At 38.4% G+C, this 22028-nt stretch overlaps 1 protein-coding gene across 26 annotated transcripts in view; it reads right to left on the bottom strand.

Moving 5' to 3' along the window:
* DMD (dystrophin) overlaps positions 1–22028 on the bottom strand; it is a 2010563-nt gene that overhangs the window by 1069390 nt on the left and 919145 nt on the right. For 24 of the 26 annotated variants that reach the window (XM_065590838.1, XM_065590858.1, XM_065590878.1 and 21 more), the window contains 6 exons: positions 20586–20765; positions 19487–19615; positions 17456–17626; positions 8643–8765; positions 5692–5829; positions 284–436 (listed from right to left, as the gene is read on the bottom strand). In XM_065590838.1, coding sequence (XP_065446910.1) covers positions 284–436; positions 5692–5829; positions 8643–8765; positions 17456–17626; positions 19487–19615; positions 20586–20765 — 894 coding nt within the window. Of the gene's footprint in view, positions 1–283; positions 437–5691; positions 5830–8642; positions 8766–17455; positions 17653–19486; positions 19616–20585; positions 20766–22028 lie in introns of those variants that run through there. The other 2 variants (XM_065590913.1, XM_065590931.1) reach the window with 2 other exon arrangements.

Below are 22028 nucleotides of genomic sequence, written 5' to 3'. Positions count from 1 at the left end.
TCCATTATTAATACAAGATTTTATTTAGTGTGTTTTATACCACTTGCGTGACATTCAGTATAACATTTACAAGAATACAAGAAATAATATCTACAACAAAAGAAATGTGTCAGTTTGATCAGACTGTCAATATGTATGTTATAAAACAAGAAAATAAAGTACTGTTGAATTTGTGTATGTGTGTATATATATGTATTATAAAGATTTGTTGTATTTGCTGTCTTTTAAATGAATAAAACAATGTGCCAAAAAATCTACCATTGTCATCCCAAAACAACATTACCTTTAGCTTCTGTTCATCTTTGGGGTCTGGTAGACTGGCTAACTTTTTCTCAATGTCATCCAACCATTTCAATAGGTCATCAGCCTGCCTCTTGTACTGATACCACTGATGAGAAATCTCTAAAGCCTTTTTTCTTCTTTGAGACCTCAAATCCTGTTCACAGTGCAGACATTATTAGAATATCAATAAAAGATTTACAATATACATGTTGGCATGTGTGTATACTGTAGGAAATAAATGAAAAGTACCTAAGGACATTAGCTCAGTTTTTAAATTAAATTCTGATAAGATTAACTGAACAGAGCCAGTATATTTTCCTGAATCTATCATAGGCAACATTTACTATTGAGGGATGCTTTATAACTCAGACATGTTTACATGCTCAATGATTTGTTGAGGAAATTCACCAATATTCAGAAGTTACAACTGAAATACTCACTAGACAGCTGGAGATTTAACCCAATTTAAATCTAGTCATAGGTGAGCTTCCCACTTCGTGACATCTTACTAAACTCAAGTCTGTGAAATATGAAAGGCTACTCAAAAGAAAACGATTTCAGTGCAGAGATTTATTTTATACAAATAGGGTTTTTTTATAAGAAAAGAACAATTTACACATGAAAATTCTGCCTCATGTTTATGACTTTGATGGATCTAACAGTCTATGCTCACACATGAATACACTAAGTTTAAGGTATTTCCTAACTCTAACTTGAGCATACAATATTGCAAAGGGTATTTAATGATGCAATAAAGATTCAGATTTTTGTTTTACTTTAATGTTACAAAAGGACAGAATGTGGAGTTCAGTGAACACTAACTGTATTATTATTGTTAATTTGTAAATGGTTTACTGACATTAAAAAAACAAAAATGTTACTTTATTGCCTATATGTTTTATATGAAATAATACTCTACTTGAATTTGCTTAAACTGTTCGATATTCCATTGAGTTTTATCTGTCAAGGCTGAATGCCTTTATTGAGTCACCAAAAAGAAAATCAATTACGCCAGTCCTTGTAAACACAGCCTGTAATAATCTGGTCAATAGCATGGATCTGAATGCCGCTTTATCATAATTAAGGGCAATATATTACAGCTCTGCAAATGGTTCTCTTATTTCACCTCAGTACAAATTATGAATTACATGCACGTGGTTTGGTTTTCTCAAAGGAAAATCTAATGAACTTCAAGTTTTCACTAAAATATATAGAACACCATAAGGTCTTCAGGCATCCTTTTAGTGACCTCATATAAAGCTGTGAAAAATTGAGAAAATCCACCTGGAAAGCAAGGATGCTATTTTGTTAATAAATAATAATAAAGTGTAAGCATGTCAAACCCCCAAACCCAAAGAGAGCTTAATGAAGACTATTGAGGGGGGGAGGGAGGGAGGGAGGGAGGGGAGGAAATAACTATCATGATTTTGATCATTTGGATTCAAACACTCTCTCAGTGATAAGAACTTAGGAAATGCCAAACTGGATCCATCCAGTGGTGCATTGTGTCCAGTAACCTGTCTCCTATATTGACTAGGAGATGCTTCAGAGGAAGGCTCAAGAACCATAGAGTAGGCAGTTACTGGATGATCTGCACCTGGGGAAAGTTTCTAACTTCTAACCCCCATTTAGGTAATGGTTGTCTTGCATCCTGAAACATGAGGGCTTACATGATCATATATCATTTAAGAATTAATATTCAACAAAAGATTGTTTTCTTCAATCCCTGCTGACCCCTGATAAAACCTTAAATAAATAAATAGTTTTTCGGAAGAATCTACACGTGTTGTTTGTGGGACCTGGTCCTTTCTTCTACGGGCCATCATGATTCAGTAACTTAGCTCCCAAAGTTACCTTGTCCTTCCATGGCATCTCACTGGAACAGTGGAAAAGCTGTTACAGCTTTGATTTTAAATTACTATAGGTAACAAAAAAATCTTGATACACAATATGGCATTGTGATTTGCCAACTCAAGCAATAGCAATGAAGAAAAGGAACCTGTTTCTAAGTTAGGCACTAGAAGGTGGTGTGGTTAATCATGAATGCCTTTCTGATACGAAACAACTCTCCCTACAGCCAAAAGTGGGTGCCCTTCATGCTGTATGGTTCCTTGAATGCATTGCCAGTCTTTTTAAATTCTTCTCCAGGGACCCAGGTGCTTACTGCCTATTAAGCTTGCCATCTTGAGCAATTAGGCTTTGCTACTAGATTGTTTACGGGCACAGTTACCAGGTGGCTGCATCCCCAGTGCTGATCAAAAGAGCATTTCGCTGAGCTGTGGTGCTCTGAAATTCAGCCCCTTCGTTGTCAAATTCAGTAAGGCCTGTGACCCTATTAGCACCAAATAGCAAGGCGCTCCCTGGTGTGTAACAGTAAATCTCAGCTGGCCTAACCAGCTAAATAAAATTCACACACTGTTGTCACAATATTCATTTAAAATGTGTCTTGTAAAATATCAGGCAAAAACTACCATCACGCTGGTCATTAATATCATTGTAAAATTTATGTAACAACACTATGTGAAATTATGGATACTTTCTGATATTACGTTTCCAAGTCTGTAGTCAGGCCAAGAAGGCAAAACTGTTCCTCCCTCCCCCCTCCTCGGCAAAAAAGGATAAAGGCAAACACCACTTTGACTCCATTGTAAATTGAGCTAGGTGTGAAGGAGACAAGGACAATGGGCTATTCATTTGCATTGGAGATTACAGGAAGATCATTCTGAGGCCCTGGCTACACTCGAAACTTCAAAGCGCTCACTTTGAAGTGTGAGTGTGGTCGCACTGCAGGTACTCCACCTCCATGAGGAGATTACTTTACAGCACTGGGGCATGGTTTACACTGGCGCTTTACAGTGCTGTAACTTGCTGTGTTCAGGGGAGTGTTTTTTCACACCCTGAGCGAAAAAGTTGCAGCGTTGTAAAGTGCCAGTGTAGCCATAGCCTTAGTGTAAAACACAGGAGACTGCAAAAGAAATGTTGTACCCTCATTAAAACTCAATGGGGGTGTTTTGGTTGGCTAGATCCCCGTACCAAAAGAAAGGGGAAGGGCCTATGGGAAATTAGCACCCTGAGACTGACAGTCCCCAGGAACAATAGAGAGATGCCAATGCTCCAGGACAGCCTGATTGATGGGTGGGCAGGCTAATGAGGGAGTCGGGAGGCCAGGGGGGTCCCATCCTCTGGAATTGCCTGGGTCAGAAAGAGTGGGGCTGAGTTAAGGAGAAAGCAGGAGCCCGAGGTGAGCTGTGGAGCAGAGCTGTGCTAGCCAGAGGGGACAGAAAAGCAGCACAGGAAGCAGGTCAGTGCTGGGCTCAGAGTCACAGAAGCATCCCAAAGAGCAGACCTAGGGAACGGGGGGGACGGCAAAGAGGCACCAGAGAAGCAGCCCGGGGAGATGGAGGCAGCGCATCAGCAGTGCTGAGGCAGAGTGGAGCTGGAGCTGAGGCTGGGTGTGGTGAGCAGCTGGAGAGAGCAAGGGGGACCCTGGGCAGTGGGCCCAGTACAGGGAGATGCCCTCACCCAAGAGGCCTTACAGGCCAGACTTGGAGGGGAATTGTAACCCTGACAGGGTGGAGGCAACACTGGAAAGAAGGGTCCTGCCACCTAAAGCCCGGAGGTGTGTGGCCACTGCCAGAGCAAGTGTCCGACCCGCAGCATCCCTGCAGCACAGCCAGGGTCTGAGAAGGAGGCCTGGGACTTGTGGGTAACAAACTGAACGTCCCTTACATTGCAGAGATGCTGGCTGTGATGTCCTCATGCCACAGAGCGGGGTTCTATGTTTTCCTTTAACCTTTCCCATTTTTTTCCTTATTTTTTTAATTGATTGTTGTTTAATAAAGTGTATTTGCTTTGAACTGTATGTAACTGTATGTAATGAGTCTCCGGAGTGGAGACTCCCCAGCCCCTGTCCTAAGTGACCACAACAAGGTTGGGGGTCAAGCCCCCCAGGAACCCTGGGCCCAGCCTTGTTGGGGTTACAAGGACTCCGCCAGGCAGGAAGGGGAGCCCTTGAGGTCAGGCAGGCCTCTGAATAAAGGAAGTGGGAGCGAGGACTCAGATCCTTTCGTTAGCCCATTTCACCGGGGTAGTGTATAAGCCAGGAAAGTTCCAGACAATAGCAGGACCATTTCCCCCGCTTACACAAACATGGTGTCAGCTGCCTAGTGGACTGGACACAGAAAGCTGAGCCCTCAGGAGAGCTTCCTGGCTTTAAAGACAAAGATAAACTTTTGGACCATAAGAACCTGCTGAAAGACTTTGGGGTATCCATCACCTGAGAGAACAAAGCAGCCAGCGCTTTGTATCTATGAAAGATGGGACATACTAAAACAGGCTGGCGAATGCTGATAGCTTGATGCGAGTACGAAACTACAGTAGGCAAAGCTAGGTCTTGCTAGAATTAAGTTTTAGACATTAGAAAGCATGTTACTTTTTTTTTTTTTGCAACTCTGGCTTGCTTCTTTCACTCTTGCTCAAAATCACTTAAATCTCTGTTCTTTGTTAATTAAGTTATTGTTAGTTTTACTAAGGCTGTTTGTTAAAGTGCCGCATATAACCCAGCGGAGCTAACAAGCTGTTCTATGTAGTGGCTCTTTTGAGGCAGCAAACTTGCTGTTACCTCTGAGTGTCCACTAAGAGGGACTAGCCACTGCAAGGAGATAGTTTGGGGAAACTAAGGTCAGGAAGGGTTGGTGGAAGCCAGGATGAGACCATCTTGCTGGAAGCAGGCTGCTGACATCACGGCTCTGAGCCAAAGCCGCACAGCACAGAGGCGGCCAAGATTACATGGCAGGCAGTGACAGAACCTCTTACTGGTCTGAGTGAACTCCTACAACCTCACAAGGGTCCAACTATCTTATCATAGTTAAGCAAAATACAATGTTCTAGCATTGCCACTAAAATCATACAGCATCTGTAACTGTCAGATAGTTAAAGCATACAGTGCTAGCAAGCTTTACTGTTTTTGTTTAGTACAAAAGTTAAATTGAATGAATGAAAAATCCCTCAAAATTAACATTATTTATGACAAATGATTCTAACTAAGGTTAGGGGTCTAAAGTGCGGTAGATGAAATATTTACAATGTATGCTGAGTTATAAAAATATTGTTAGGCAACTGAATCCTTCTAGTCTAATTGTCAACAATCACCTGTGTGTAAAGTTACAGTGTTCTAGGGACAAAACATTACTTTTTAACTGAGATGTTTAAAATAACCTTTTTTTTACATGTCAAGATATTGGAAACATTTGACCAGAAACGTGGAAGCAAATATGTACATAGAGTTGAACTGTTTAAAATTATTAGGCAGCAAAAGAATAATTGTTTCATTTATCCAAGGAGAATACTGCTCTGCAACAAAAAAAGATGTTATTTTAGGAAACGTGTTCACAAATTTAGCTCTTATACCTTGAGAGCATTATGTTTAGTCTGCAACAGCTGTTGCTTTATCTTTATTTCCTCTCGTTTTCTTTCATCTGTGATGCTTTGCTGTAGAGTGTCTCCCCTTTGCAGCAATTCTTTTACAGTACCCTCATTGTCTTCACTCTGATTAAAAAAATAACAGGTATAACGTGTATTTTAATCTAATTAGTAACTAAATAAACCCTAGGAGACACATATACATAAAAATCCTACACATTCACAGGGGAAATAATCACTTAGTGTATGTGTAACCCACACACTTTCTGGGTGTGGTGTTGTGTCCCATCTAGTGACACTGAGACCACTTAGAGAGAGTTAAATGAGTCTGCTTTACAGCCTTAGCTAACAGTCAGTTAGCTCCAGAGGTCACAGATTCGATCCCACTCGCCGATGAGCGGGGTCTGTCGGCCTTACCTGTGCTTATAATTTTATAGTAGAGATGAAATGTTTTTATTAACTACAGTACAAAAATGTGTAAAGTTCCTGAAAGGTCTAATTAAAGCAGAACTTGAAAACCTGCAGATGTCTGAGATTAGATTTCATGCAATGGCCAGAAGTTATGAGTAGTTCCAAACAGTTTTGAAAAACATTACTCTCCCCACATAAGAAATATTCTCTCTTTATTAAACAATAAACAAAAGTAAATTTCTAAACCATGGGTTATACCAACTGATGTGTTTTTACAATCTTTTGTTGAAATTCAGACTTTTAAAAAAAGTGCACAGCACCACAAAAGAAGAGCACAAGAACCCCAAGCAGCAGTTCTTTGTTTAACCTTCAGTAGGATGAAGTTGATTCAAGGGTGAATGTTTCTATAATTGAATAATCACTATTCATGGTAAATACACCAACACTGAAAAATGAAAAAAGTTCTTTACGGAAGCAATCTTTGAAAATACCTCTTAGATTGTCTGTGGAAAAGGTAAAGTCAACCTTATACCACTAAACATGGGGATTTTATCATTTGAAATCTACTCTATGTATGTACTAAACTATATTCTTTAAAAAGACTTTGGGGCACAATGGGGCTTTGACAATTTATGCCAGCTGAAGATCTGCCCCTGGCAGTAAGCTTGATGCATTCCAAACAGATGACTCTAATGAACGCTGTTGTAAAATGTTAGTATTGTTGTCTGTAAAAAAATAAACAGCTGTGTTAACATTGATTTCAGAATTAACATCAAATGACTGACTTGAAACATCTGTTTAAAAATATATAATGCTCCGCAATTCCTCATAAGTGATAGGCATTTGATTTTGCTGAACAGTCAGACTGCTCAATCCATGGAAAGAGGGTCAAGCATATACAGAAAGACCATTATCACTGGCCAGCCAAGGAGTGGCATTGCACTGAAAAGTAGGGTTGCCAACCCTCCCGGATTGGCCGGGAGTCTCTTGGAATCGGCCATGATCTGCCAGTGGCTTTTGAAAACAATCTGGGAGATTTTAGGCCCCTAAAAGTATGGTCGGCAGCGCAGCAGGGCTAAGGCAGGCTCCCTACCTACCATGGCTCCATGCAGTGCCCAGAAACGGCCGACATGTCCGGCTCCTAGGTGCAGAGGTTGCTAGGGGATCTCCACACTGCCTCCCCTACTGCCAAGTGCTGACTCTGCAGCTCCCATTGGCCAGGAACCATGACCAATGGGAGCTGCAGGGGTGGTGTCTGCAGGCAGGGGCAGCACACAAAGCTGCCTGGCCACCTCTGAGCCTAGGAGCTGGACAGGCCGGTTGCTTCTGGGAGCCGCCTGAGGTAAGCTCTGCCCAGCCGGAGCCCACACCATGAATCCCCTGCCCCAGTCCTGAGCCCCCTCCTGCACCCAAACTTCCTCCCAAAGCCTGCACCCCACACCCCCTCCTGCCCCAGCCCTGAGCCCCCTCGCACCCAAATTCCCTCTCAGAGCCCACACCACGCACCCCCTTCTGCACCCCCTGGCCCAGGTTCACCTTGAAGTCCCCTCCCACACTCCAAGCCCCTCAACCCCACCCCCCAGCCCTCACCTTCTCCCACACCCCAACCCCCTGCCCCAACCCAGTGAAAGTGAATGAGGATGGGGGAGGGTGGCAACAGAAGGAGTGGGGATGGAGGGCAGGTGGGGCCTCAGTGAAGGGGTGGGGCAAGGGGCAGGGCAAAGGTGTTTGGGTTTGTGCAATTAGACAGTTGGCAACCCTACTGACAAGAGCCTAAAAGTGGGTCCCAGTCCAGTATTCCTCAGGATAGTAGTAGTGGCAGAGCACCCCATTGTTTTAAACTCTTTTAATGTTGAAGCTCCTTCACCTATTGTCCTAATGGTATTCACTGCATAAAAATAGCAAATCCATTTTTAGAGAATGGTATTGGTGAATCATTAAAGGGCTAAATGCATTGCAAATGTTTTTCAATAAACATGACCAGATGTATGTAGAATTCATTGGTGCACTTCGAAATCATATATTGTTTCTTCCAATGAACATAAAACTTGAATTTGTCTACACTGAATTTCTTCTGTCATTGCATTGTCCAATTGCCTCTCTTTTCTACATCAAACTGACAATACATTCTTTTCTACTACAGATAATTAAATGTTTTCTGGAAATTTTGCCACTTCACTTGTCACTCCCTTTTTCATCTCATTAATAATTATATTAAATATCACTGGTATTAGTACAAAATCTAGCCTGCCTTGAGGTTTGCTCTACAGTACTGATAAACACATGAGTTAATACAGAATTGTTTCTTTGTACAATACCTAACCATAAACAAATGTCACTAAAACTAAAGTATTACTCGGAACAATAAATGCTAAACTGGGCCCACCGAGTTCATAATAAATCAGTATAATTAGCATTTGTCTATGTCCAGTGTAAAGATCCAAATGCAAAGGTTTCTAATTTCTGCCCAAGCTTTTTTATTCACTTCCATTCCTAGTTCATTCATACTTCCATCACAACCAATTTACCATATCTTTATTGAAGTCTTCCTCTTTCAGATTCACCCCTTGCTGAATTTCAGCCTCCAGTGGTTCAAGCAATTTTTGCATATCAAAGTTAAACTGCTCCAATTCCTTCAAAGGAATGAAAGGCTACAAAAAGAGAGAGAGAGAGAGATTGCCAATTTAAATCACAAACTTAATATTTTTATTAGAAACATAAACCAAAAGGAGACATCTGCTCTACCCCCTATTGCTAAACTAATAGCACACATTATGTTTCCAGCTAATATGTTACAAAATATGTTCAACATAACTAGTCAAAGTATCTAAAGGTGCCAATAAATATAAACATTTAGTAATATTGTAGTAAAATGAATAGCAAAATAATGTAATAATTTTATGGTGAGTGAAGACAAAGAGAAAATAAGTCCTGATCTTCCCTCATCCGTATTTTCAAAAAAAAAAAAAAATGTTTAGTAAATAATATTATATAACAGTTTTCTACAAAATTAGATGTTAATGCTGTTTGACCAAGTCTGGTCTGTCAGAAAGTACTCACACAGCACAAGACAAAACATTCACATTCAAATGGCTAACCACATACAATTACCTTAAATTGAGAATAATTACATGGTATTTTTTTTTTACTATTCTTAAATAATTTCTCTGTCATAAAGCAGGGCCAAAGGATCATATGATTGTTATACAGTATCTAACTTATCTAATACACAACTCATTTACCTACATAGATATTTCTCTAATGATGTATTCAAAAAACCTCATAAATAAGGCTTGTATTTCAAAAAAGTCACTGAGAAATGTATCAAACTCAGGCAAAAAACTTTGCTACTGTCTTATATAAATCATCATATTTAATCTTATTACCACAGCCTTTAATTCTGAATTTAAAAATGAGTAATGGCTACTTATGAACAACAATAAGCAAACTTTCCTTTTGTTTTCCTTTATGCACCATTTGGGAAAAAAATGATGTACGAGTGCATATTTACAATTTAATATAAATTCATGAGTGTATTTCAAGAGTTTATTATGAGATAAAATATCAAACGATTAACAGACTAAGCTTTCTTTGTTTAACTCTATAAACACTTGATTCTTTCTTGATGATTCTTGCATAAAAATTAGACTTAAAAGTATCTTTTTAAATGATTGATACTTTCAGATGCCAGATGCAAAATTACCCACTTGTTATAGTCAGTGTATTAAGTACCAGTGAAACCTTCCTTTATCCCCCAAGAAGAGGTATATTCAATTGGTATCATTTATACTGCAATAGCAATATGTTGCGAGATCACCACAATCAAAATAATTCAGTAAGAACATTATTAGGGATAGGCGCTAGATTAAGAAAGACAATAGACTTTGAGTCTATTCCTGGCTCTGCTATTTATCTGCTGTATGACCCTGAACAAAATTCACTTCACCTAACAGTGTCTCTGTTTCCCCTGACACACTTTCCCTTTCTTCTCTATTTAGCTTGTAAGTTCTTTGAGCTCTCACTATGTGTTTGTATAATGACTAGCACAACAGGACTCTAAGCTTGGCTTGGGTGTCTAGGTAATACAACAACACAAATAAGTAATAATAATTATATTTTCATTGGTCATGAGACAGTTGTACTATGGCAATTGGGCTCCATCCTGCAAACTTGTTTTTATATAAGAACTCCAATTACACAACTGAAGTATTCATGTGAGTATTTGTAGAGTCAGGTCCATTGATTTTTTTTTTACTACTTTCTGCTTTTGTATTTTGTTCAGCATTAATTCCAACATTTAGTCCAACATATTCCTGGTGACCATGGTAATCCCAAAAGCCAATTAATGCTTTCAAAACTGTGTCAGTTTCAAACAAACCAACCAACCAGCCAACCATGTAAAGCACTACTGACTGGAGATGAGAAATGAAATTAAAAGATATTTGTTATTTTGGGGGGTGGGGGGGGGATGTCTATGGAATTCTCACTCACACACTTGTCCTGGAGGTATAACAAGTTTGGTTTCAGCTGGGGCTTGGTAGCTTTTGGGAAACTCAACCACTATCTTATGCTTTTTTCCAGAAGTTGCAACAGAAATATATACCATATTTTGTACAAGGATTGTATATTGATTTAATAAAGCAGAAATTCATTATTAAATATTGTTGACATTAACAGGTATGAGTCATATCTTAGTTATTTAATAAACAAATATTTTGAGTGTTGTATAAGATATACTTTTACCACTATTATTTGAACAACATGCAATGTTTCAATGATTCTAAAAATCGTACTTTACTAAATAGATATAGGGGAAACCAAAATTAAGCAGAAAGATGCCATTAGTAATTTTAGCATTGAAGGATCTTGGGCTTAAAATTTTTTTAAAGAACTGTAGAATGATTTACTTTAGGCATTATGTTTCTAACACATTGGGCTCAACAGGATTTTACCAAGATATACAGAATTATGCTCAGAGTAGTCAACAATTGAAGTGGAAGAATTGTTAAACAAATCAATAGTTTCCCCTCAAATGCTTTGAAGATTGGTTTTTCTTTTGTTTTAAAGTTATTTAAATTTCACCAATAAAGGAAGCAAGAACAGGAAATACAGAAACATGATTAAATTGTGCAAAAGCTGACAAGGAAAAACTGAAAGAGGCAAGTAGAAGGAAATGAATGAAATGAAAAGGCAGAACCTGGTAAAATGCATAATATATATATATATATATTTTAGTAGATCGTGACATAATAAATTTGTTAATGTAAGATGTATGTTAAAAAGTATTCAATTATTGTCATATTTTGGGTGAGTTTATAACAAATAAAATCACATGTGATTCCTCATCCTCTACTTATAATTTTATGATAAAATTAGCATGAAACTACAACTCATCGATTTCTACCTTGACTTGCTCTTGAGAAAATTATTTCAACATCCTCAACTTATACTGAGTAAATAACTACTACTACTACTTAGGATATACAGTTTTTCAGTCCATGAATCCCAAAGAATTTCATAAAGGAAAGTATCAGTATCTCTATTTCATCTGGGATAAGGTCATATGTCCAAGTTTACAGAGCAGGTCAGTGGCAGACCCAGGAGTAGAACCCCAGTGTTTTGACTCCTAGCTCCGTGTACTATCCAGTGGATCATGCTGCCTTGCTAATTTCAGGTGGAGTTGTGGGTGTCCAGCCACCACTAAAGTCATTTCCTTTAATCAAGGACAGTGAACTATAATAAGATAATTACTTTAAAGTTATTTACTCATTTTGTAGAAATGTTCTGTACAAGTGTCACAGCATTAAGACATCTCACATGATAGGACAATAATGCAATGAACTATTTTTAAAATTATATATTTTAATGTTATGGCCCTATTTAGCAACATCATACTATGCCCTGTTCAGTAATGTTCTCAAATCTTTATTTTGTATCTGTTACAATGAGATCTCTGCAGTGCAACTTTTGGGGGGGGGGGGTGGATTACATTTTGGGCTTGTGGGTAAGAGAGATTCTTTGAGTGGAGTCCTTCTGGCCTTTCCACATGACTCGCACAATTTCACCTTCAAATTAGTTGATGTTCTATGGTAGACCACCATGCTGAGAGTGAGGCTGAACTATCTGCATTTGGTGAGATCCTGCTATACACATGTATTCTTTTCAATGTGTCATCCTGGAAGGACTGTGAGATTGCAATATCATTCTCATAAATAAGCAGACATACTTATATCCTTCCTTAGCAAAGGTAAATAATATATAAATCTTTCTTGCTCTGTTGCTACTGCGTTGGTTGATGAGATGACCTGTAGTTTGCCATTCTCTGTGTTCAGGTGTGTGGGTTTTTTTCTGCTGTTTGGACTCGGGTTCAGTGTACCTTCCATTCAGAGCATTCACTGGATCTATCAAATGGAAAATCTTGTAGTAATTTGAATTTTAGCATTTGATTTTCCTTCCATTTACGCTGCTTTAAAATGAGTCAGCTTCTGAAACCATGTCATGTAACAATGGTAAATAATCACTGAAAGTCAATTTCATATAGGACTGAACAAGGAGCTTTATTAGATATTGTGGGGGGGGGGGGGGGAGGTAGAAGTATTAGCACTAAAGATACTCAGTGTCAAATTCCCTGAAAAGCTTCTCCATCTGGCTTCCAACAGCAACTTTACACACACACAAAAACCCACCAAAATAAATAGCTCTCTGAACTCAAGATTTGGTTACTTAGCATATGACTCTGTGAGAAACTCATGTGAGTGTTGTGTCATAGGACATAAAAAGTCAATTTCGTTTTCTACTGCACAAACAGAAATGTCTTCTCATGGATTGGCCAGGTTACAGAGGTATCATGGTCCAGTGGATAGGGAACTGGTCTCTAAATCCTAACTCTGCCACTGACCTGCTATGGGACCATAGGCAAGACATATCACCTACCTGTGCTTCTGTTCCCCTCACACTTTTTGTCTGTCTTTATCTATTTAAATTGTAAGCTGTCTCTGTGAGTCTGTATGGCACCTAGCACAATGGGGACCGGATCTTGTTTGAGTCCTCTAAAATCTACTGTAGTATAAATAATAAGATGACAGTTCCCATATAGAACAGTAGTGAGACTGTACCTCCAGCACTATGTGCAGGCATGTGACTCTCACTATGAGTAAGAAGTTGACTTACTGGAGGTAACTCTGAGAAAAATAACAGAAATAACTGATGTATTACAGTGGCTTATAAAGCAAGATTACACAAAAGAAATATGTCTAGGTTTATGTGACTACTTATGTGACACAAGTATATGAATGGTACAAACACCAAGGCTGAAGAGGAATGGTTTAGTTTGTAAGCAGGAGTAATGGGATAAAACTGCGCACAGGAAAATGCAGGTTAACGGGAAACCGTGAGGTCAAGTAGATTGTGCAATAGCTTTCCAAAGAAAGTGGGGAATCCCCATTACTTCAGAAATTAAGTGCTCAGCAAGAGAAAGCACTTGATCCCATACTGAAGAGAACAAGTCTACATTTGGAGGAAGATGAACACATTTTTTATAATAGGTCCTTCAGTATTTCAATAAATCAAAGATGTAATATTCCCTATCAGTCCAACAACACTTGTACCATAATGACCAAAATGAAAAAAAAGTGATTAGAAGTTGGACCTACTTTTTACTAGGCCATTTAGAGTCTCCTCTTAAGCTCAGGATGATGTTAACAAGTATAGTAGGGATAGGAAAATATATTGATTACATTAGCATTCTGAAAGCAGTTATAACTTTAGCATTGCTTATTAGTATGTTAAAACATGTATTCAGCATGCACCATATGGTACAGCTGTGCATTATGTATCAACAGAACTTGTTTGGATTCAGTGGCATAACCTTATGTTGAATTTATTTTGCTATAGATCCACACAGCACGTACGATTAATTTCTTTTAAATTCATAATGTTCACAATTACTGATTTGAAAGTAAATGTCTTTTTGAAAATGAACACACATTTGTTGTTGTGTAGTACAGCAAAGGAAAGATGTAGATAGGTCAAACAAGCTAACACAGTGACAACAACTGTGTTCTCGATCAGGGAAGACTATGAAATAACTTTTACACATTTTTGAAGTTACACAATTGGAAACCACTCAGATAAAAATGTATGATTGACTACAGAAATAATAAAAGCAGGAAATTGTTAGCACTTGTTCATATTATGAAATGAGGTATGCTTTGATTTCTCTCCTCCCCCACCCAGTAGACTATCATGTTCAAATAGCTTTGGGGTCTAGTCTCCCACTGATGTGTGAGGAAGCCATGAGCTCAATTCTCATGAATTCTGAACAAATCTCTGCTAAATCTGAGTTAACGCTGTCATAAAGTCCTGATTTAAATGATGCAAACTGAAAGTTGCTGTTAATTTCTTGATTCTTCAATATGCGACGCAATAACTTCTTGTGACAGACAAAATAGAATTGTAAAGAGCACACTTTAGTATGCCATAATTACTATGTTTAAATTTCTCAAGGAAGCAAACACCAAGGGAAACCAACTCCACATTATTTCATATTTTCTTTCATGGTAATGCATTCTTTTCTTATGAAGAATGATTTCCATTTTTAACAGTGAGCTATAATAAAACTGGCTATGGCACAAATATGTTGGTTACATTAATCATTGGTCTCCCACCAGGATGGATGAAGAAGAAATGCCCCTGCTGATTCTTTTAAATTTATTAGCTGCCTTTGATCTTCAGGTGCTGTTGATATGGATGCAGTCCCTGGTAAATACAGGTGCTGTCAATTAAAGTTGCTCCATTTTGTGTTTATAAGAGAACTCAGAGGGTAGTGTAGATCCACTGCCCCAAGAGATCTCTCTAGTGTGGCACTGTGAGGTTCTATTCTGTCACCAAATGCAGACCCAAATACTTCACAACAATGAAGGCTATGTTGACCCATAAGTTCTATACTTCAGCAATTGCTTTCCAAAGAGGTATGCACTGTACTTAATATGCAAGACCAAGTCACAAAAATCTATTATATTACAAAATGAAAACATCTATATTTTTTTACCAGGAAGACTCAGAATGAAAAACAAAGCATCTTTTAATTCACAGTCAATTATTCTATGGTATAAAGATGAAGCCAAAATGTGGAAGAGAGATATAGCAATGTAGACTTTTGTATAAAGCAGGGGATAAATCATTCCAAGAAATCTCAGGTTAACATACCTTGAGTAGACACACTATATCCTACCTCAATACAGAATTATTTTTGAAGTTCCTTCTCCTCTATTCCTGACATTCATTCAAGATATAAGGCTAAATTCAAATCTGTGATACAAGGTTAGGGGTCCAGTGATGTCAAGAGGTGAGGGTCACTGATGAGAACTAAAAACAGAATTTGGCCCATTGGCTCAAATCATCTCCCTTTCATTTCAACATGGAGGGGCCAATCTTGCCTGGATCCCTCCCCTTTCATGTGGAAATGGCCCTTGGTCCTCCTCTGTGCAATTGTTTCTCCTCCCTTGAATATCACAAAAGCCTCCCTGTGGTGTTTAGAGTCAGTTCGGAGGTCCATGATAGCATATCAGCAATAAAGTCTGGTTTCCAGGAAGCCACTGGTACTGGAGCCAGTGCAGAGGCACCAGACATTGGTAACAATAAGCCCTAGCCTACAGCAGATCTTTGTGGATTCCCAGGAATCTCTCATGTTTGGCAGCAAGCCCCACAGTCCTTTCAGCCAAGGGAAAAATGCCATGCTCCCGGTGGGGCTTTTGAGATGAGAGTAAAACTATGAATGATAAACTCCTATGTTTTGATTACTATTTTATAATAATTTTTACTTGATCCAGGACTTTAACTTTCCTTAATTGTTTTATGCTTTATTATTTTTCATGGCTAAGAAAATAGTTTAGCCCACTGGTAATATAATACTACTATATTTATATAGTTGTCCTAACCACCATCCGATTGTTAAAATCTCTCGCCCTTTCCTAAGCCCCATTACTTAAAATGCCTGCAGGCCTTAATGCCTTCAAATCCAGTTTAGTTTATAATCATATTTGCTTTTTGGATGATTTAAAGAGATAAAAATCCCATAGCATAATGGTTTTAATCAAAAATGAATTTAAACAACTCTATACCAAGCAGCTCTGTGGTACTGAACTATGATGATATATTAACAATTAAAATAAATCAGCTGCCTTAATGCAGGTACATATTTAAAACACTCTTACAAAAAACTCACATGTATGTAGCTTATTGTTATAACTACAAGTCTTTGTTTTGCTTTGGTTGAATATCGAAGGAACAGATAACGATTACCGAATTTGCCTGGAGCAAGGGGCAGCAGATCATTGCAGTTTGGGAGGAAGCCTGTCACCCAGAATTACAAACTCCCTCTTGGTTCTCCCACGTGGGAGGAATAAACTGTAGCAAGTCTAAGCTCAGCCAGAGCAGGTTTCCTGACACATTGGAGCAGCTACAACAAATGATGCATTCGGGTTTGGGGTAGGAGAGAAGGTTCCATCTATTCCTTGCTCTTGCATTTCCACCTGCCCTGAGTAGAGGATACACCCTGATTCCTCTTCCATGATGCTACCTAGGATGCATGGTGGTCTAATGTGGATTAGGTAATTTTTGAACCATGTTCCACACCACACATACCCGGCCAAAATTTGACTAAAAATTACCTATTCCACATTAAAACCACATTCAGCAAAGTACTTAAACCAGCGCCTAACTTTAAGCAGATGAGTAATCCAAGTGAAGTTGATGAAAATATAAAGAACTTTGTTGAGTCAGAGTTTGAAAGAAAAAAGACCGGATAAATGTAATTGAAAAAAAATCATACTAAGAAAAAGGCCATTTTAAGTTGTGGGAAGAGCAAAAAAATCATAGGAGTTCCAATGGTGATATACATGCTTAAGAAATAATTATTCCATTGGTATAGTCTATAACTACTAATTTGCACTTTGGGGTGGGACCAGGTTTTCAATCCTTATAATTTAAAAAGACAGCTGATGTCTCTCTGTGTTTAATAAACTTTGTTCCTGAGTAGATACCTTGTGTGCTTCGTTTAATTCTTGAACACATATTCAAAGATGAGTTACAAGCTCATGAAAATACTTAACTATGAAATGATAACAGAATAAACATGACGAACTCCACCCCCCCACCCCCCTACACACCCCAACTCACTTTTCCTTCCCACATTCTTAATATTTACATTTTAATTATGCATCTTTTTATTGTTCCTTTGAAAAATGTGTTTGGGGGAATTTGATTCCCCCTATGTAGGGCCATGCACCTTCCGTAAAGCACCACTTAGCATGCGTCTCCACATGGGAGCAGTTCCTCCTACCTTTCCACTCTTAATTCTTTGTGATATAGCTGCAAATCGCTGGTTGAGCTCTGACACTTTAGGCTCTATTACTTTTCTGCAGTGATCTCCACGGTTTGTCATCAAGTCTACTGCCTGGTCACGCACAGAGTCCACCTTTGGACGCATATCATTCAGCTCAGCCTTTAAGCGCTACAGTCCATGAGCAAGAGACAGGGCTTGAAGTTAGTAATAAATGCAAAGAGAGAGTGAAAGAGACACAGTGTGCAAAAGAATAGGGAGCAAAACCAAAAAGCAAATTCAGATAACCGTGTGAGCGTGCACATATAATAGGGGTGCTCTGGATAGCTAATCTGACTGTGTAGCCCTCAGGTTTAGAGAGGGTCTATGTATATACTTTATTAATGATCTACACTAGCATTTATTGGAAGTTAGAGAACATATTTCCTGTTTATTTTTCTAGAGAGGCTGTTTCTTGCAATATTAGTGTACAGTGGAAGAGGTAATTTTTTCAGGTCAGTGGGAGTCCTATGCTTGCAGACTTAAAATGCAGTCTATACCACCATGTAGCATTGCTAATTTTCATGCTGTAAAATAGTTCTAGTCATGCTGTAGCGCTATGGTACTATTTATCAGAGGGGTAGCCGTGTTTGTTGCTTTTTACAGATCCAGACTGAGAGTCCTGTGGCACCTTTAAGACTAACAGTGAATGCCCACTTCGTCGGATGCATCCCCACGAAAGCTTATGCTCCAATACATCTGTTAGTCTTAAAGGTGCCACAGGACCCTCTGTTGCTATGGTACTATTGTTCATGATGAGAAAAACGCTATGTTAAATGCCCAGAAAGGAGAAGATGAGCAAAATCACCTGCTTCTGCTATTGGAAGCTTGAAGGTATTGCCAAAAACAGGCAAAAGTATGTAAGTGTAGGCTAAAACACTGGAGATTTGACACATAATTGGTCTTTAGGATTTGCGATGCATTGCCTACAAGAAATGACTGTGTAATAGGAGGTTATGTCTGTATTGATGGAAAGGATAATTGTACTTTATACCTTACATTGGCAAAATTGCTCATCCTATTAAAAAGACTGCCCTGTAATCCTGCTAAGATCAATGTTATGAAGCACTGATTTATTCTCTGAATAAATGTTGGTTTGAAAATTATGGCTGCCTTGAAATTTGTGAAGTTTTGCTTTAGCAAATTGTATCACGCTAGTGTCAGTAAGACAGTCCCATTTAGATTTTGCAAACTGTTCCTCAATTAGCATGTACTGACCATGTTGTTAAAGCACGGTCAAATATCCGGGTGACTAAATGTCACACAAATTCATTCAGGGGACAACAATCAATACAGAGCATAACTCAAGGCAGAATACAGCCTCAAGTATGAAAAACTGTCTTAGACTGGATGCAAACTCTGAGCCTCATATGCTTTAGAGTTCATGTCAATTTTTAATAAATTGGATCTGATGATATCGTAGTGCTAAATACTGCCCTGGATCTGAGGGCAGATTTGTTGTTTGCAATGGGGACCTGTACATGCATTGTATATGCCACATAATATCCCTTCAATAAATGATAAGCCACTTCAGCTAGGATTATTCTCAGTTGTATGTTGCCAGTGTAATCAGTGTTTGGTAAGCTAAAACATTATGATATGAATAGCAAGCACACAATGATTCACAAAAGAAGGGAGCAGAGAGGAAAAGGAGCACACAGATAAATTTTTCTTTTTTAAATAGATGCATTTGAGGTAATAGTTTTCAGCAGAGATAGGCTTAAGAATAAGTGTTCTGCTCACTATGAAGTCCCCAAGCCTTAAAATAACAAACATATTTCATTTTTTTTTTCTACTGCAGGGCTTACTTTTGCTATTCATTACAATATTATTAAGCAATTTATAAGCTGTTGGAGGATAGATTTGTCAAGAGAAAAATAACATTTCACTATCTTTCATGAGGCACTTTAAAACCTCTAGGCTAAAAAGCGTAATGTATATAGTTTTTTAGAATAAAATAATAAATGCTTTCCAGAAAATTGCATGTGTTACCTTAAGAACTTCCTCTTTTTGCTGAGATTTTTGTTTTTCAGATTCATCCAATAATATTTCCGAACGATACATCCAGGTTGTGATGTTAGCTACATTCTGATCAAATGTCTCAATTTGCTTTTGATATTCCTGTATGCAGAAAATGGTATTTATTAAAAAATAATCAGAGCTGAAATAAAAGAAATCCATGATTATGCAAACTGTGGCAAACATTACATACATTATAAAGCTAAAATTAACTACTTTTTTCCAGTAGCGCTCTCTCTCATATGTGGGTTTATATCCATTGGCAGTGTGTAAATATTTATATGTATTAGAGAAGAGCAATAGTGACATATTTAAGGTATAAGTGGGTTTTTCAATTTGACTTGGACTAAATTCTCTGGTTATTGCACCTACGTGAGTGAATTTAGTCCCCCACCTCTTTGAAAGCAAATTGAATGGCTATTTAAATTCCTCATTTTGGCTAAGGAAGAATTTTAAAATGCTTTCTTTTGGAAAATTTGGATTATTTTCTCATATTTTTATGAATCCTATATTCATACAAGTACAGCTTCTAAAACACGGAATCTCTCTCTCTCTCTCTCTCTCTCTCTCTCACACACACACACACACACCTATTATCTGTGTGAGCAAATGACATTGCCCAGCTGAATTTAAGTTTTTTAACCTACTCCCATAATCCAGCATAGCTGCAGAAAAGTACAACAAGAGTTGACCAGTTCCCTAAGCTACTTCCTCTTCACAATACTGCCCGTTTGCCTCGCTGACTCAACAGCAGGGCACAGCCCAGAGCCTTGGTGAGGCAGAAAAGAAGAGATGCCAGCAGTGAGTCTCTATATGTTACTCTGCACACACACACACACACACACACATCCAAATTCTTTGTTTACAACCCACAAAACACCACTGAGGTCAGTGAACATATCGACACAGAATGTGGTGACAGTGCACCCATGTATACATGTATTCTAATGGGGCCTAAAAGTGCAATGTAATGGGGTTGAGCCCATAATATTGACATCCACACCTAGCCATATACTTAGGCTTAGTATAATTTGGTGATGGTGAACTAGAAGCACAAATACTTTTATCTTACCAACAATAGGTTGAACCACTCCTCAGCTCGTGAAGTTACTGCTATCCAGTTACTTTTCTGAAGGCTGAGCTTATCATCCACTAGACCTTCTTTTTCCTTAAGCACCGTCCTCAAACCCTCTCCTAGATCACTGATGCTCTTTAGATGGAGCTGGCGTTTTTCAATCTCCTTCTGTGTTGCCTGTGGAAAGTGTGCCCGGGATAATTACTTAGTAAATATGAAAGGCCGTCTGGAAATAGAACACCTCAAGAAATTAAAAATTATATTTGTCTCCACACTATGATTATACAATACAAAATGTTAAAACAGAATGCTAATAGGAAAAAAACAACAACACCTTCACTGGTTTGCTATTATACTATTACTATGCAGAATAGTCCAAAATTAAAGCATACTCTTCCAGCTCTAAAGACATTTTAAAGATGTCTCATACCCTCAGAGTAGTTTTTGACCAATACCTTAATTTCAAAGAGCGTGTATTACTTGCTATTACAGTAGATAGTTCTAATGTATCATGCAAGATGTTCAAATTGTATGATGGTAAGAAGTTTTATTATTTAAGACAAAAGCCTAATAGCTAATTTTTAAATAAGAAAAATTATCTATTAAAACGCCATGCAAATCAATATTATAGGATAACTAAACTGAAAATGTCAGTACTTTTTTCATTACAGTATCACAATCCTAAAGGAATAGCAATATTATTAGTTTTAAATACTGTGGGAAACCTCCCCCCGCCCCCAACATCCAATGCAGTCTTTTTCATCTGTAACCCTGGCCTCTTAGTCCTATCTGTAGTAAGGTACTATCACTTGGGACTGCACCCTGCAGACTAAAATTCCACAAATGGCCCATTTCTCACAGTAAGAATGAAGATCAAACCTGGGGTGCCGTAAATATGCACATAGTGGTACAGCCCAGCCTCCCAACAGCTCATTGTCTCTCTCATTCCTGTTATGTGCTTAGATTTAAAATGATATGCAAGTTTACCCAATGTACTTATTCTGACTAAAATTTGCGATAAAGATGCCAGAAGTTCACCAAGGGAAAAACCCCAAATATAAGCCCTATGTAAACTAGTATGAAGAGACAAACAGAAATACAGCACTAAACAGTAGCCACAGCTAGGATTTGCTGAATTCTCAGGAAGTGGCTCAATTTACTGTCACTTGATACCACAGCTAATCAGTTAGGGAAAATTCCTTTCTGACCCAAAGCTGGCCGTTGCTGCTCAAACGATGCAGGTCTGCATCTTTTATCTGTTTAGGGAACAAAGACCTAACTCAAAATGGCAAAGCTCAGAATGGTGAGATGGTTAAAAAATGCTCGGAATGACATACAAAATAAAGTGAGTGGAGGAGACAGCAGCTATAATGAGCAGTCACCAATAAGAGAGCAGGAACTGAGGAATTTTCATGAATACCTAAATACATAAAGGAGCAG

Source organism: Chrysemys picta, chromosome 1, assembly GCF_011386835.1.
Source record: "Chrysemys picta bellii isolate R12L10 chromosome 1, ASM1138683v2, whole genome shotgun sequence".
Lineage (NCBI taxonomy): Eukaryota > Metazoa > Chordata > Testudines > Emydidae > Chrysemys > Chrysemys picta.
Note: the sequence above shows the minus strand (reverse complement) of the source record. Positions and strands in the feature narration are given on the sequence as shown.